This window comes from Somniosus microcephalus, chromosome 22 (assembly GCF_052327205.1).
Source record: "Somniosus microcephalus isolate GS21.2 chromosome 22, FLI_Smic_1.0, whole genome shotgun sequence".
Classification (NCBI taxonomy): Eukaryota; Metazoa; Chordata; class Chondrichthyes; order Squaliformes; family Somniosidae; genus Somniosus; species Somniosus microcephalus.
This window is the reverse complement of record NC_141008.1, coordinates 35461761-35477396: the sequence shown is the minus strand read 5'-3', so window position 1 is coordinate 35477396 and position 15636 is coordinate 35461761. Positions and strand designations below refer to the sequence as shown.

Genomic DNA, 15636 nt, shown 5'->3' with positions numbered 1-15636 from the left:
AGCTTGCAACTCCAAGCAGCTTTTCAACACTTCTCTGTGACGGGTCGAGTGGTACACCTCAAAGTTCAGATTAACCTTGGAAATCCTCTTAAAGTGACGGCGTCAAGGTCAAAGGTTACAGGCAAGCCTAACAGGCAGTTTTGGACACTTAAAATGAGAAAGTCCGTAGGAAAATTTTTATTTGGGACTTTCAATTGGGAAACTCTAGGATAAGGCCATTACGAAGCTTATCTTTGAAAATTCCTTTAAGTTGGCTGAAACAAATCTTTATAAACGACAGCTTTCTATCATAAGTCTCATCCATCAACCAATAACACAGATCTCTGAACTTCAAAAATCATAAATGAAAATTTATGCCAGGGCCACTTTTCACCACAGACGGAGAAAATGTAACATAAAAATGAAGGCAATCTATATTTTGTACTGAAAGCAATTAATTAAATCCAGTCTTCCTGAATCGGTTTAGTTTTGCGCCAGGGCTCTGATTGATTGAGGACAACCTTGGTTGATTGCATCAGTACTGTGATAAATGGGCCCATACCTTTGCTCGTTTCATGTTGTTCATAACATTGCCCAGGTCCTCTACATCAATGACAGAAGCAGCTTCAGTACCATCTTCCACCCCAGATTCTTCCTCGCTTGTCGTCTCAAACATTTCTTCCTGGAAGGGATTAAGAGCAAATCAAAACCTGAGAATAAGACTCACCAAAATCAACCAAAGTTAACTGTGGATCATACAAACAAACAAAGTGGCGATTTATCCATCCACAAGCCTCGCCTCACCTACAACAACTTGCAATAAAATCTCACTTCAGGCATTCCAGTTTACCAAATTATGATACTTCCAGTTTGCACACAAAAACCCACAGTAAACATGCAATTGGTCAGCTACGGAATTATGTTAAAGTCACAGAGGAATGTTGACGACCTGTCGAAACTACTGGTAAATCTGTGGAGGTGGTGACAAATCAGGGCAAAGAAATAATTCACAAAAGATATAAATCAAGGCACTCACTAGACACAGAATTTATCCAATGGAGGGACCTGACTAAATAACATCACACACAACAAAGTCACAAGTGTATTAGGATCTAGGATCTATCCATCCATGGTATATAGATACTACATTCTCTTTCCCACATGGCATAGTACGCTCAAGCTGTGTGGTGAACTGGGTTCTAAATAAAACGGAGAGAGAAGCTGCTCTTTTTGTCTCCATTCCTGTTCAAATCAGTTTCAACAGCACATGTTCTAACTCACAGGCTCAGATTTTCCTCTCAAAATAATGGTGAGGCTAATGACACTCCCCGTTATTTATGCACAAATGGTACAGCAACTTCATTCAAGGGGCAGATGCGCGATTAAACTCAAAAATCCAAAAGTTGCCACTCCGCCATTAGCTTCACGACAACAGCGTTGTGCTGTCTGGCTCTCGACTGAAATGCATTGCATGGCGTGAAGTTGCTGTATTTGCGCCAGCGAAAGTCTTGCCCATTCCAGTCCAAGTACCCTTTTAACGACGTGATAACTGTTAATTACTGCCAATCAACCTTTCTGGCACTGAAAATGAACTATTACAAGTGTGGAATCTCATTCCTTCAAGTATTAATTGTTGTTGGAGGTTTTACAGATGTTAAATTTAAAATTAAAACGTTTTTCTTTTTACTTTTCCTTTGTCTTTTTTTTCCCCCTCGCTCTTAATGCAATCTTTCTTTCCCTCTCTTTATTTCTCTTTCTGTACCTGGTTTGACATTGAATTCACCCACTCTAACTTACACTGCCTTCTCAGATCTTGTGCTGTTAATTTCACAATCCTTCAATCTGACTGGTTAAGGAGATACACATTTACTTGCCCTGTTCACTCAGGTGCCAGATGCCCGGTTTCCCTTGCTGCGCCGTTATCAGCTCGTGCTTTCAGCAACTTACCACGCAAAAAATTTGAAAAGTTAAACGTGCAAGGGCAAGTCTAACTAAAGGCAGATACCGTTAGATGCACTGCTACAGCAAAATTAGGCCCACTGATTACAGGAAACTTTGGTTTATCCGGAGGTTAACTGTCCGGAATGTTCGAGCCACCGGCAAAAATCAGGAGCCGTTTCGTTAGGTTTTTTTTCTTTTCGTTGCTTTTTTTTTTCCAACCAGTCAGGCTCTGCAAGGTCTCGCTGAAGCTGTTGCTAAGCTAGAGACGCTTGCAAGGTACAGCCGACTGTTTAGAAGCTGTAAGCAACAGGGTTTGTTGCCAGATACGGAGCTCAAAATCTCTGTATGTTTCAACATTAGCGCTGGTTTGTCCGGCAGTTTTGATGGGACGGCAACAGCTCGGTCCCGTCGGTGCCGGATAGCACAAAGTTTCCTGTACATACCTCTCAGTTAAGAACTTCTCTCCATACTGCTGATCGAGATCCCATTCTGTCTTATATGTAATGAAAATATCTCACCAAAATGCATTATTTGTGCATTCAAATTTTTTTTTTTTTTTTTTTTTTTAAATTTGAACAATGTAGAAGACTGTGCACCTACGATTCCCAAGATGCTGGGAGCACTGGATCAAGAAATCACCCCTATTGTTTATTGTTGCTTTGACTGATAGGTTGTAAACACTAGACCTGAAGCAGTCATCTGTATGAAACAAATTCAAAGCAGGTACACCGAGAGAACAGTGCACACAGACAGCGCGAGAGAACAGTGCACACAGACAGCGAGCTGCAACGCAACATATTCACAGCACAACAAAGGTTGAACGCCAGAGTTCAGTTACAGACTTTTCAGCTTCGTTAGCCTATTTCAACAACCGGCAGAAGATTTGCTAACAAGGAACACAAAACCGCAAGGACTTTGTAAATCAGCTAGTCTTAAATTGATGGTGTGTAGTTACAATGGCCAATGATGCATATGCTGATCCAATGTGTCTCTGACAGGAGTCAATGGTGTGCATTGATTCAGCAAATAAAAGGGTGAGACTTAATTCAGTGTGGCTAAAATTGATAACATGATAACGCACTATATAAATGCAAGTGTTATGTCTCAAAGTGCTCCATACAATTAATTAAATATTTAAAAAGCACTAGCTGTAATAACCTGAATTTATTAGGCCTCATCAATGCTGGGGAAGAGAGAAAAAAGGTTTAAGAAATGCTCATCTTTAAATTTCTTTTCACTTCCAAAAATCTGCCACTCGAATTGGAAATTGAAATTAATTTTTTTTCAATTCATTCTCAGGATGTTGGTGATGCTGGCTAAGCCTCGTTTTTATTGCCCTACCAAAGGGAAATTTGAAAATGCTCGTGGTAGTGAAGAATTGCAACAGGCCACAAAAGGACGAGATGCAGCAATAATCACCAACAGCAAGGCAACGCCAAAGCACTATTAGCCGAGATCCCAAGCTCTCAGCAAGGACAGGGCAATGGGTAAGCAGGACATTTGTGAACACAGCAATGGTGACTGCACTTAAAAATTTGCAACGTGCTTTGGGACTTCCTGAAGATGTGATGAGGTGTAAGTTGATATAATGTCAGAGTGATTATTGCTACATCTCATCCTTGTGGCCTATTGCATTTCTTCCCTACCACACGCATTTGTGTTGGCTCCACAGGTGGAGAAGCAGAGGAGTACAGGGAGGGTCAAGGTGGCTGAAGGCACAGCCGCCAGTATGGGGCAAAGGGAGGGGGGATGCACGAGGCCAGAGTAGGAGGAACGGACGATTTGGTGTGGGGGGGGGCAATGTAGGGCTGGAGGAAATTACAAAGATGAGGATGAGTGAGGCTATGAATGGATTTAAGCAGGAGGATGAAAATTTTAAATGGGGGACCGAAAGACAATGTACGTTCATGTTAATGGATAAAGGAGATAGACTTGAAGTTACAGGTACAAACTTAAGCTATACATAGTTAAAGGAAATACCATTTGGATGGAAACTGATGAGAGATAAAGTGCTATGGTCTAAACGATGACCAAAGGAAAATGTGCAGAGCCTGCCCAGCAAGTGGGGCCAAGACATACCCTATAGCCAGGAATCCAGAGTTGGCTGGGAGAAATTGAATGAGCTGGGCTCGCTTAGAGGCCAAAGAAGAGGTGATCTGTCTGCTGGGTCGTAGTCATGGTCTGAGTTGTGGTAACAGGACCAACGCACAGTCCATTGATTAAAACATGGGCACTGTCCTGGGCCAGGTCAATGGTTCAAGTCTGTGGTCTGGGACTGCTGAAAGGTTGAGGTTCAGGGCTACTAGGCCAATGGTGGTTTGGCACTGCCTCGCTGTTGGTGGCCTGCAGATGGCCTACGCCACTTGGACAGAAGGTTGGAGTCCAGGGACTGCCCTTAACTACAGTATCTACAGTGTTTCGTACCTTCAGTAATGAATGTCAGTCCTCTCAGGGTTACGGGTGTGAGAAAGAGTGCTTCAGTGGTCAATAACAGTTTCCCCTTCTCCACTATTGTTGGAGCCTCACTTGATAGTGCCAATGTTTAGTGATGCCAACTGGCACTCAATTGCACCAAGTAGAAAGTCAGCACTTACAAAAGAAAGAGCTAACTTCAGAAGTGATTCCATTGAGAGCTATTGGCAGGAAGGAACAGAGCTCAGTAGATGTGAAAGGAGGATGGAAAAACAATTCAGGCAACTAGATGGTACTGAATCTGAGGTCCATTCCAGGAGTCTCCCTCTTACCTCCCAAACCCCAAATTATTTTTTATAAAACTACTCAATATCAGTATTTAACTAACAAGTTAGGAATAATATGTTGAACAATGTTGCAGGAGATAGCGATCATAAAAATTAGTGCTAGAAATATTTATTCTCTATTCCCAGTGTCTGCATATTAGAGAAAATTTAGGAGCATAGTGAACTCCCACTGTAATATAACACTCACTGCACAAGTGACTGCATTTTTTTTGGCACGTGGTTATATGGTCTTCTGTACAGCACACTGATTACAGAAACCACAGGATAGTTTGAGAGAGGTCATGTTTTCCCACATTTGTGGGGGGGCAGGTGGAGGTGGGGGGGGGGGGGGGGGGGGGGGGGGAGAAAAGGTCTTGTGTATCGCTACGCTAGGATGAGCTGGCTTTAGAACTCAAGTTAACAATACCCGAGTTAGACATTTAGCAGTGATTCTGTGAAAATGGGAAAACCACTCTGCGTTTACCGATGCAAGCTGAATCCATCCTCTGCCAAACTTAAGATGATGGAGGACAGAGTTAAGAGGTGAGCACTTATTGTACATTCAGTAGAGTACTTTTATTGTGTTTTAATTTACCTCTCCACTACTGTGATCCTTTGTCTCTTCTGGCACTTCATCATTCTGACTGGATTCCTCTTTGTGCTTCTTCTCTTTGGACTTGCATTTCCCCTTTTTGCAGTTACAACCACATTCGTTTTTTCCCCCTTTGTAGAGTGCTTGTAGTCTGCTCAGGAACTTGGCTTGCCATCCACTGAAGTCAACCTCAATGCTGCCGTGTTTGCTCTTTACCACGTTGCAGTCACCCTCTCCACGGGTCATAATACGACTGGCACTCAACATCCACAGCCACATGTCAATATTTTTACCAACCTGAAAATGACGTGCACAGATCAGATAAAGCTGCAATAGTTTATTTTGCTGTTCACAGTAAAATTGTGAATACGAAATGCAGTACGCAAAAAAGCATCAGCAGAAAGAATATTTGAATCCTTGTAAGAATAAAAAAAATTAAAATGCAATGTTTATCTACATGGGTGATCGTGAAAAAGAAAGAATTCTTTAGGTCAGGAAAACAGTATTTATAACTCCAAAGGAATACGCTGCCCAACTGGTCTACGCCGACGATTATGTTCCACACGAACCTCTTCCCACCCCTCTATCAGCTATTGACATTGGTCAAGTTGCAATAAAATCTCAAAGCAGATGGGTCTTATCACATTATAGTTCAAATATTTTGTATGTATTTTTAAAAACTGCAGCCATACAGCAGAACCCTGAGCTGTCAACTTTACAGAAGCAAAGACAATATACTTACAGTGTTGTAATGATTTACATAAACAGAGTTGCCCAAGCCAAATACTGCATATCTCAAGCCTCGGAGGTAGGTTTTGCCATATCTAAAGTCATGTGTTGCCTCTTCCAACCACTTACAGAACCAGCCTGCACTTTCATTTGGTTGTCCATCAGTGTATGTGGAAACCATGAATACACAGAGAGTTTTACTGGAAACCTGCACACAAAAAAAAAGTATATTTTTTAAATAAGCAGATTAGAGCATGTAATGAAATCTGTTTGTCTTGCCTGTATTCATTCTTGCCTGTATTCGTTTTGCACTCATGTATATTACCCTCCCCCTCACGGTGTATAGTTTCACTTCCTCTTTCCTGACTAACCTGGAAGGTTCCAGGTCTTGGCTCTTGGCTCCACCCCGGACTTCTCTTACATAAAGATCCCAGGATCTTTATGACTCATTCCTGCGAGCCAGTCAGTGTGTTGAGATGTTAGCTCTGATCTTAGTGATTAAAAGCCAACTTGTTAAAGTCTATAACTTCTAGTTTTGTGGTTATTGAAGGCACATCAATTTTAATCACTAAAGAATACTAGGATGGATCGACTCCTAAAACCAGAGCGTCTGGACTTGGATCCACATTCTGCTGAAGCATCAAATCAATTTGGACACTGGCTCAAATGCTTCGAACTCTTCGCGAGGGCCTCATCCGCTAGCGAGGTAGATAAACTGAGTCTACTGACTACTCGCGTTAATCGTCGGATTTATTCGTTCATCCGGGACGCCACCTCTTACACGGAGGCCATCACTATCCTGAAGGCCCAATACCAGAGGCCAGTAAACGAAGTGTACGCCAGACATCTGCTGGCTACACGCAGGCAGCGACCTGAGGAATCAATGGACGATTTCTTACAGGGCCTAAAGGACTTGGTCCAGGACTGTAACTGCAAGGCCGTGACGGCCAATGTGTACTCTGATGAATTGGTCCGCGATTCCTTCATCACAGGCCTCAAATCGAATTATATCCGGCAGAGACTGCTGGAGAAGGAGGTCCTGGACTTAAAAAAGGCAGTGGCCACTGCGCGATCGCTGGACGTGGCCCAGAAAAACTCTGACTCTTATTCTTCCGGCCATGCGGCCCTCACCGCCTCATGCGCGCCGAGCGGGCCGCCATCTTGGAATCAGCCATCTTCCCCATCCAGGTCTCAGACCAGCTCTACACCGCCGGAGTCCCCACACAGAAGTTCACCCAGGAGTCCTACTACAGCGGCAATGTCTCGAGGCCCCAAGTGCTACTTCTGCGGCGAGGCCAAGCACCCCAGACAACGATGCCCAGCGAAGGACGCTACATGCTTCAAATGTAAGAAAAAGGGGCATTTTAGCAAAGTCTGCAGGGGGAATCCGATTTCCAACTCCGTCACCGCCTCGTGCGTGCCGTCATCTTGGGATCCGCCATCTTTTCCCGACCCAACGGCCGCTCAGGGCCCAACAGTGGCTTCGATCACGGTGGATCAATCCAGGCCACACCCGTTGACAAAATCCATGATGGACATACAGGTAAACGGGAATTTAACGAAATGTTCAATTGACTGTGGGAGTACCGAGAGTGTTATCCACCCTAGCCTGGTACGGCAGCACTCATTAACGGTAACCCCTACACGGAGCAGAATTGCTATGGCTGCTAAGCCCCACACTTCGGACATTTTGGGCTACTGTGTGGTAACACTGACTGTAAAAGGCACGGACTACAAGGATTTTAAACTCCTCGTGATGCCAGAACTCTGTGTTAATGTAATCTTGGGCCTGGACTTCCAGCGCCACCACGAAAGTGTCACGCTAGCATATGGCGGGGCCCAGCCGCCACTCACAGTCTGTGGCCTATCAACCTTAAAAATCAGCCTGCCCTCTTTATTCGCTAATCTCGCTCCGAACTGTAGGCCCATAGCGACCAAAAGTAGACGGTACGGTCTGGAAGACAGACACTTTATCAAGGCGGAAGTGGACAGACTCCTGCGAGAAGGCATTATTGAATGCAGTACCAGTCCGTGGCGTGCCCAAGTAGTCATAGTTAAAAATAGCGAAAAGAAACGGATGGTAATTGACTACAGCCAGGCTGTTAATATTTATACCCAGCTGGACGCCTACCCTTTACCCCGCATATCAGAAATGGTCAACCAGATGGCACAATACCGAGTCTTCTCGACTATCGACCTCAAATCCGCGTATCATCAGCTCCCCATTAGAACGGAGGACCGCCCATACACCGCCTTTGAGGCGAACGGGCGCCTCTACCATTTTCTCAGAGTGCCCTTCGGGGTAACAAATGGGGTCTCGGTCTTCCAACGTGAGATGGACCGCATGGTTGACGAGAATAAACTACAAGCTACCTACCCCTATCTGGACAATGTCACTATCTGTGGGCACAACCAGCAAGGCCACGATCTAAATCTTGCGAGATTTTTAAAAACTGCCCTAAAGCTGAATCTAACCTACAACGAAGACAAATGTGTCTTCAACACAACCCGTCTCTGTATCCTCGGCTGTGTGGTGGAAGATGGGGTAATTGGACCGGACCCTGACCAATTACGCCCCCTAAAAGGAACTGCCCCTGCCACACAATCCCAAAGCTTTAAAAAGGTGCCTGGGATTTTTTTCATATTATGCCCAATGGGTGCCCAATTACTCTGATAAGGCCCGACCCCTCATTAAATCGACGTCCTTCCCACTATCAGCTGAAGCTCGGGAGGCTTTCACCAGTATCAAACAGGACATTGAAAGGGCTGCACTGTGTGCAGTGGACGAAAGCATTCCCTTTCAAGTCGAAAGCGATGCGTCAGACTTTGCTTTAGCTGCGACCCTCAATCAGGCTGGGAGACCTGTGGCCTTCTTCTCCCGAACCCTTCAGGGACCTGAAATCAGGCACTCTTCTGTCGAGAAGGAGGCACAGGCTATAGTGGAGGCAGTGCGGCACTGGAGACACTACCTAGCTGGCAAACGTTTCACCCTGCTCACCGACCAGCGGTCGGTGGCTTTCATGTTTAATAACAAACAAAGGGGGAAAATCAAGAATGACAAAATGCTCAGGTGGAGGATCGAACTATCCACGTTCGACTATGATATTATGTACAGGCCGGGAGCCCTTAATGAACCCCCAGACGCCCTATCGCGGGGAATGTGTGCCAGCATTCATACGGACAAATTACAGGGTCTCCACAACGACCTCTGTCACCCAGGGGTCACCCGACTATACCATTTTATAAAGTCCCGCAATCTGCCCCACTCCATTGAGGAGGTCAGGGCAATGACCAGAGCCTGCCGCATCTGTGCGGAATGCAAGCCTCGTTTCTACAGGCCTGACCGTGCACACCTTATCAAAGCCACACGGCCATTCGAGCGCCTAAGTCTGGACTTCAAGGGACCCCTTCCCTCTGCCGACCGTAACGTATACTTCCTCAATATCATCGATGAATATTCCCGCTTCCCCTTCGCCATTCCCTGCCCAGACATGACCAGTGCCACGGTCATCAAGTGTCTCGGTAATCTATTCTGCATGTTTGGCATGCCGAACTACATACACAGCGATAGGGGGACGTCATTTATGAGTGACGAACTGCGCCAGTTCTTGCTCTCGAAGGGGATAGCCACTAGCAGAACCACTAGCTACAACCCCCGGGGTAATGGGCAAGTGGAAAGGGAGAATGCTACTGTTTGGAAGGCTGTCACGTTAGCCTTAAAGTCAAAAGGCCTTCCGACCTCCCGCTGGCAGGAAGTCCTCCCAGACGTGCTCCACTCCATAAGGTCTCTGTTATGTACAGCCACTAATGCTACCCCTCACGAAAAGATGTTCGTTTTCCCCCGGAAATCGACCTCGGGCATATCTCTACCCGCATGGCTGACGTCTCCGGGGACAGTACTATTGCGGAAGCACGTGAGAGGCCATAAAACGGACCCCCTTGTGGGAAAGGTACAGCTCCTCCATGCAAACCCTCAGTACGCCTATATCGAATACTCTGACGGGCGAGAGGACACTGTTTCCATAAAAGACCTCGCTCCCTCGGGGAGCGGAGAGAACGATGAGAGACTACCCGAGGAAGACCTACACCAAAAAGAAAGAGACAGGACGCCCAGAGGTATCAATACCCAACTTTAACCTGGAGGACACTGCAGATAACCTGGAAGACACTGCGGAGGCCCGGACAGCGGAGGAACCAGAATCCACTCCCCTAGAGGCACCCCAACCGGCTTTGTGCCGATCACGGAGAACCGCAAAACCTCCTGACAGACTCACTTATACCAACTTTTAAGAAACATCACCCCGATGGACTAAATCTAAAGAAGGGGTGAATGTAATGAAATCTGTTTGTCTTGCCTGTATTCGTTTTGCACTCATGTATATTACCCTCCCCCACACGGTGTATAGTTTCACTTCCTCTTTCCTGACTAACCTGGAAGGTTCCAGGTCTTGGCTCTTGGCTCCGCCCCTGACTTCTCTTACATAAAGATCCCAGGATCTGTATGACTCATTCCTGCGAGCAAGTCAGTGTGTTGAGATGTTAGCTCTGATCTTAGTGATTAAAAGCCAACTTGTTGAAGTCTATAACTTCTAGTTTTGTGGTTATTGAAGGCACATCAGAGCATAAAATATATTTCCGCAGTATACCCTCAGCCCATCTATCGTTCTCCCCACTCTATTATCCTGGGTAAACCTACTGTTTACATTAATTAACTTTTTTAAATCATCAAATCACAATTTGGGTCCGGAAAGGCTACTAGGCAAGACCAGATTGTAGGAAATTTTGCAAATAATTACAGCTATCTGGACTTTTATTTCAAAACACATCTCAGAAAACCAGATTTTTTTTAAATTGTAGTCATATAAATTTTAATTAGTCATAGATGATTAAAAATTGCAATATTCTGGGTTATTGGAACAAAACTATGAAATACATTAAAATATGATAATCAATTTAATTTTTGTTTGACACAAGGTTATTTCAACACAGTTATAATGGTGGTGAAAATGTGCAACAGGAAGTCAACTGTTTTTGAACACAGCTTCTGGGATTAGGGTGCTGATGGTTGTTCTTTATAGTATTGATATAGCTTGTATTGTTAAAATTACTCATGCTAACAAAAGATATGTGACAGAATTCCAATTTTGGGAGGAAAAAGCTCTATAATGCAAGCTAAGGATTTGCTTTTAAAATAATGCAGAATCACAGAATCATCCAAGATTTTATTAGTTAGCATAATGTTCAAAATACTTTTACATTTCAAGGTCCTTCTTTGCACTAAACCACACTTAGTCTTCAGTACACCTTACCTATGTTTTCCCTATAAAATATGCTCATATGTCAGACCCTCTCAGTATAGAAACTAACCAATATAAAATAACTAACCTCATCCACCAGGTTGTCATCTGGGTCATACTCCTTCAGATCAACAACTTCCACAGGCAATCCAAGTTTTTGTACCACATCTGCAAGAGTTTTGGCAAACCTCTGGAATACAAGATTGAAAGAAAAAATAAATAACACTTAGAAAATCAAAATTTAAAAGATGCGCTACGCAAAAGTTCTGTCTGGCACTAGTGTTAGCACTCTGCATTGTAGCCACAGCAACCTCAGTTCAAATCCAAGTCACAGCATTGTGAGTGAGCAGTGTGTTTTAATTTCCACCCCCCCCCCCCCCCCCCCCCCCCACAAAGCAGCTGTGTGTCTGACTGAATTGGAGACTCATAAATAACCTTAAGAGTCTCCAAACCAAACTACTGACAAATGCACGTGTGGAGTTTCTGTTTGCCCGATACGGGGTGCACACTCTCCTCTGTACGGATGGATACACCACACAGCAACAAAATTATACAGTGCGTTTAATGTACAGAAATGTCCCAAGGTGCTTCATAAAGGGGTGGAATGAGCACGGAGCTGGAATCAGGAGAAGGGAAGGCGTGATCAAAGAAACAAGGTTTTTGAAGGTGGGGAGACTTGCAGTATGACAAAAGGGTTTAGGAAGAGAATTTCAGAGAGCGGGGCATGAATGCTGAAGGCTTTGCCACATGTGGTAGAGCAAAGGGAGGGAGATGCACCATAATCCACACTCAAGAGAAAAGGGTGCGAGTTGGGACATATTTCTGAAGGTTGCAGAGGTCAGGTGGAGTAAGACCACAAGTATAGCTGCAGGTTCACAACAGACAAAACTTCGGGACACCCTCCTCAAGTGAGGGATACTTGGGCGGAATGGGTGACTTCGGACCTATGGTTCCCAAAACTTTCAACCACTGGGGTTTTTGTCACCTCACATCTGGGTCTCTTGTACACGAATTGATAGAGATTGAGTGCTATGATTAGTCAGCAACTCGATTATTGTATCATGTAACTACCAGGGTGGTAGAAGGCAAACTAGAGAGACCTTGGTCTTTTTTCATCTAGCAATTCCTATACTGCTGGAATTTAATCAGCCAAACTGTGTAGCTGACAAACATATGGTAAGCTGTCAGGGCGAGGCTGGTTCTGGACCCAAGTGCAGACAGACGAGGCGAGAAGCAGGTATGCAGTCTTAAATAAAAGTACTTTACTAGAATCGCACAGGTAAACAGTTACAAACATAGGAGCTCAAGACAAGCTACCACTAGGCAAACGGCTTGTCAAGACTGAGCACAGAGGGAAGAAACCACAGAACTAAAATACAAGCAAAAACAGGTGAAACCAATAAACCTGATAAAAGGCAGTTAAGTAATAAACACAGGAGAAACTAGTAACAATTAGCAAAGGGAAAAAAACAAGTGAAGGTGCCATCTAGGGGTTACTGAGGGAACTAACCGGCACCCTCACAGTAAGCATCCCAATTTTTGTCCAGCTAGGACCACTCCACTCATCAAGCCAGGGGTGTCCAACCTGTGGCCCAAGCCCTGACAATTCAGCCTTTGAACCCCAATCTTATTTTCACTTATATTTTTTATTTGCTGGTTTGTCCTGTCTGAATTTTGGAGGTTTGAAATGGACTGCTTTTAGCACAGCTGCCTCATTGGTGGATGAATCCTAAATTAGAGCATAAAGATCTATTGGAACATCAACATGACATATGCAAATTAATGGGAGCATGGATTTAAATGGTCCTTGATACACAAGGTCCTAGGCCACGAAGACACAAGCCTGGACATCCCTACCAATCTGCAAATAACCCTGCAAGCCAGTGTCCTAATGTCAGCGCACTGGCTTGGAATGTTTCTGGAGATTAGTAGAAGCAATCCAGCACTCAAAAGACTAGTCTACCCCTCTAGGTTACATCAATGAGCCAGAGCAATGGGTCAATCAATAACAGCGCCCCGAGAGCTATTGGCCTGACTGGCCCAGATATCTGATTACTGTCTCTGCCATAGAGGATCGTCTCAGTTCCAATCTCCATCTTCAGGCATGCCACTTTGGAACAGCCTGGCAACCATGTTAATGTAGAAATGTGTTAAATATTTCAACAGTTCCTAAAAGGATATGTGCTATAACAGTAAATAGCTAGAATGTTAACAGAAGCCTGTGTAATTCTTCACACTATACCCAACCACATGCAAGTAGCTGAAAGCAGTTTGGTGAAACTGCTTCTGAGCTGATTTTCTTCTGATATTTTGAGCTAGCATTATACTATAATAAAACTTTTAAACAGACAGAGAGCTAGCAGATAAATGCTAAAGTGAGAAAATATGCATCATCAGCTTGTTTAATAGAAGTAAAAACTTGCAAGTTTTTTTAATTCTTTCAAATTGCTCCAACTTCCACATCAACCTTTATTCAACTTTATCCTTAATATGACAACACAAAAAGCACATACCTCAGCAGTGCCAGTTTGAGAGCCAAAGAAAATCTTCACCCCAGCAACATGAATTTCTTTTTCTTCTTGGACTAAATGCCCATTTTGAATCACTTCTTTGGCAACTTTTGGCACATTGATGTCCTTTATCTCTTTTTTCTGCTGTTCAAAATAATTTCCAGTAATATAGTCAATTTCCATATTAACATCAAACCTTTTCACAACAAGAACCAGCGCACTTCTCAGATACAGTATATATGCAACCAACAAGGGCAGGCCATTTATTCTATACACAATCAAGACAATCTGGTATTCTTCAGCAATTAAAAAAAAATAGTTGTTCAAAACATCCATTTTCAAAGTGACTTAACTTTGAGATACACATATCAATACTTTAAAGATTTACTAGTGTAATAATAAAGTGTTTAAATGTTGACCCGTCATTTCATTATTATTTTCAGGTCTCCGTGCATCAACTATGGAAGTGGTAACAGGGCATTTAGAAAAATCATAATATGATTAGGCAGAGTCAACATGGTTTTTATGAAAAGGAAATCGTATTTAACAAATTTATTAAGAGTTTTTTTGAGGATGTAGCTAGCAGGGTAGATAAAGGGAAACCAGTGGATGTACTATTTCCAAAAGGAATCCGATAAGGTGCCACATAAAAGGTTGTTATTGGTTAACAGACAGAAAACAGAGAGTAGGGATAAACGGGTAATTTTCAGGTTGGCAGGCTGTAACTAGTGGGGTGCCACAAGGATCAGTGCTTGGGCCTCAGCTACTTACAATTTATATTAATGACTTAGATGAGGGTACCGAGTGTAATGTATCCAAGTTTGCCAACGATACAAAGCTAGGTGGGAAAGTAAGCTGTGAGGAGGACACAAAGAGCCTGCAAAGGGATATAGCCAGGTTAAGTGAGTAGCCAAGAAGGTGGCAGATGATGCATCATGTGGGGAAATGTGAGGTTATTCACTTTGGTAGGAAGAATAGAATAACAATATTTTTTAAATGGTGAGAAACTATTAAATGTCGGTGTTCAAGAGCGATTTAGGTGTTCTCATACAGGAAACAGTCAGCGTGCAGGTACACCAAGCAATTTGGAAGGCAAATGGTATGCTGGCCTTTATTGCAAGGGGGTTGGAATACAAGAGCAAGGAAGTCGTGCTACAATTGTACAGGGCTTTGGTGAGACCGCAGCTGGAGTACTGTAGCACAGTTTTGTTCTCCTTATCTGAGGAAGGATATACTTCCCTTAGAGGCGATGCAATGAAGGTTCACTAGATTCTCTCCTGGGATGAGAGGGCTGTCCTATGAGGAGAGATTGAGCCTATACTCTCTGGTGTTTAGAAGAATGAGAGGTGATCTCATTGAAACATATAAAATTCTGAGGGGGATTGGCAGGGTAGATGCTGTGAGGTTGTTCCCCCTGGCTGGAGAGTCCACAACTTGGGGGCATAGTCTCAAGATAAGGGGTCAACCATTTAAGACTGAGATGAGGAGAAATTTCTTCACTCAGAGGTTTGTGAATCTTTGGAATTCTCTACCCCAAAGGGCTGTGGATGCTGAATCATTGAGTATATTCAAGGCTGAGATAGACAGATTTTTGGACTCTAGGGGAATCAAGAGATACAGAGATCGAGCATGAAAGTGGAGTTGAGGGCGAAGATCAGCCATGATCTTATTGAATGGCAGAGCAGGGGGCCGTACGGCCTACTCCTGCTCCTAATTCTTATGTTTCCAAGTCGCAAGCATTACAGTGACCAAGAAGTGATCTTCACTCTGATTTTCCCTCGCCTCACACCACCACCCACCCACGAAGAAATGTCAAGCCTTCGCTCAGCACCTCACATAACTAAGATTGA

General features: G+C 43.9%; 1 protein-coding gene across 4 annotated transcripts in view; it reads right to left on the bottom strand.

Moving 5' to 3' along the window:
• Positions 1-15636, bottom strand: part of tyw1 (tRNA-yW synthesizing protein 1 homolog (S. cerevisiae)) — a 217681-nt gene that overhangs the window by 198611 nt on the left and 3434 nt on the right. For 3 of the 4 annotated variants that reach the window (XM_085964469.1, XM_085964470.1, XM_085964467.1), the window contains exons 3-7: positions 13790-13930; positions 11365-11466; positions 5993-6187; positions 5254-5547; positions 542-661 (exon numbers count right to left, since the gene is read on the bottom strand). In XM_085964469.1, the coding sequence (XP_085820595.1) occupies positions 542-661; positions 5254-5547; positions 5993-6187; positions 11365-11466; positions 13790-13930 (852 nt within the window). The remainder of the gene's footprint in view (positions 1-541; positions 662-5253; positions 5548-5992; positions 6188-11364; positions 11467-13789; positions 13931-15636) is intronic. The other variant, XM_085964468.1, reaches the window with a different exon arrangement.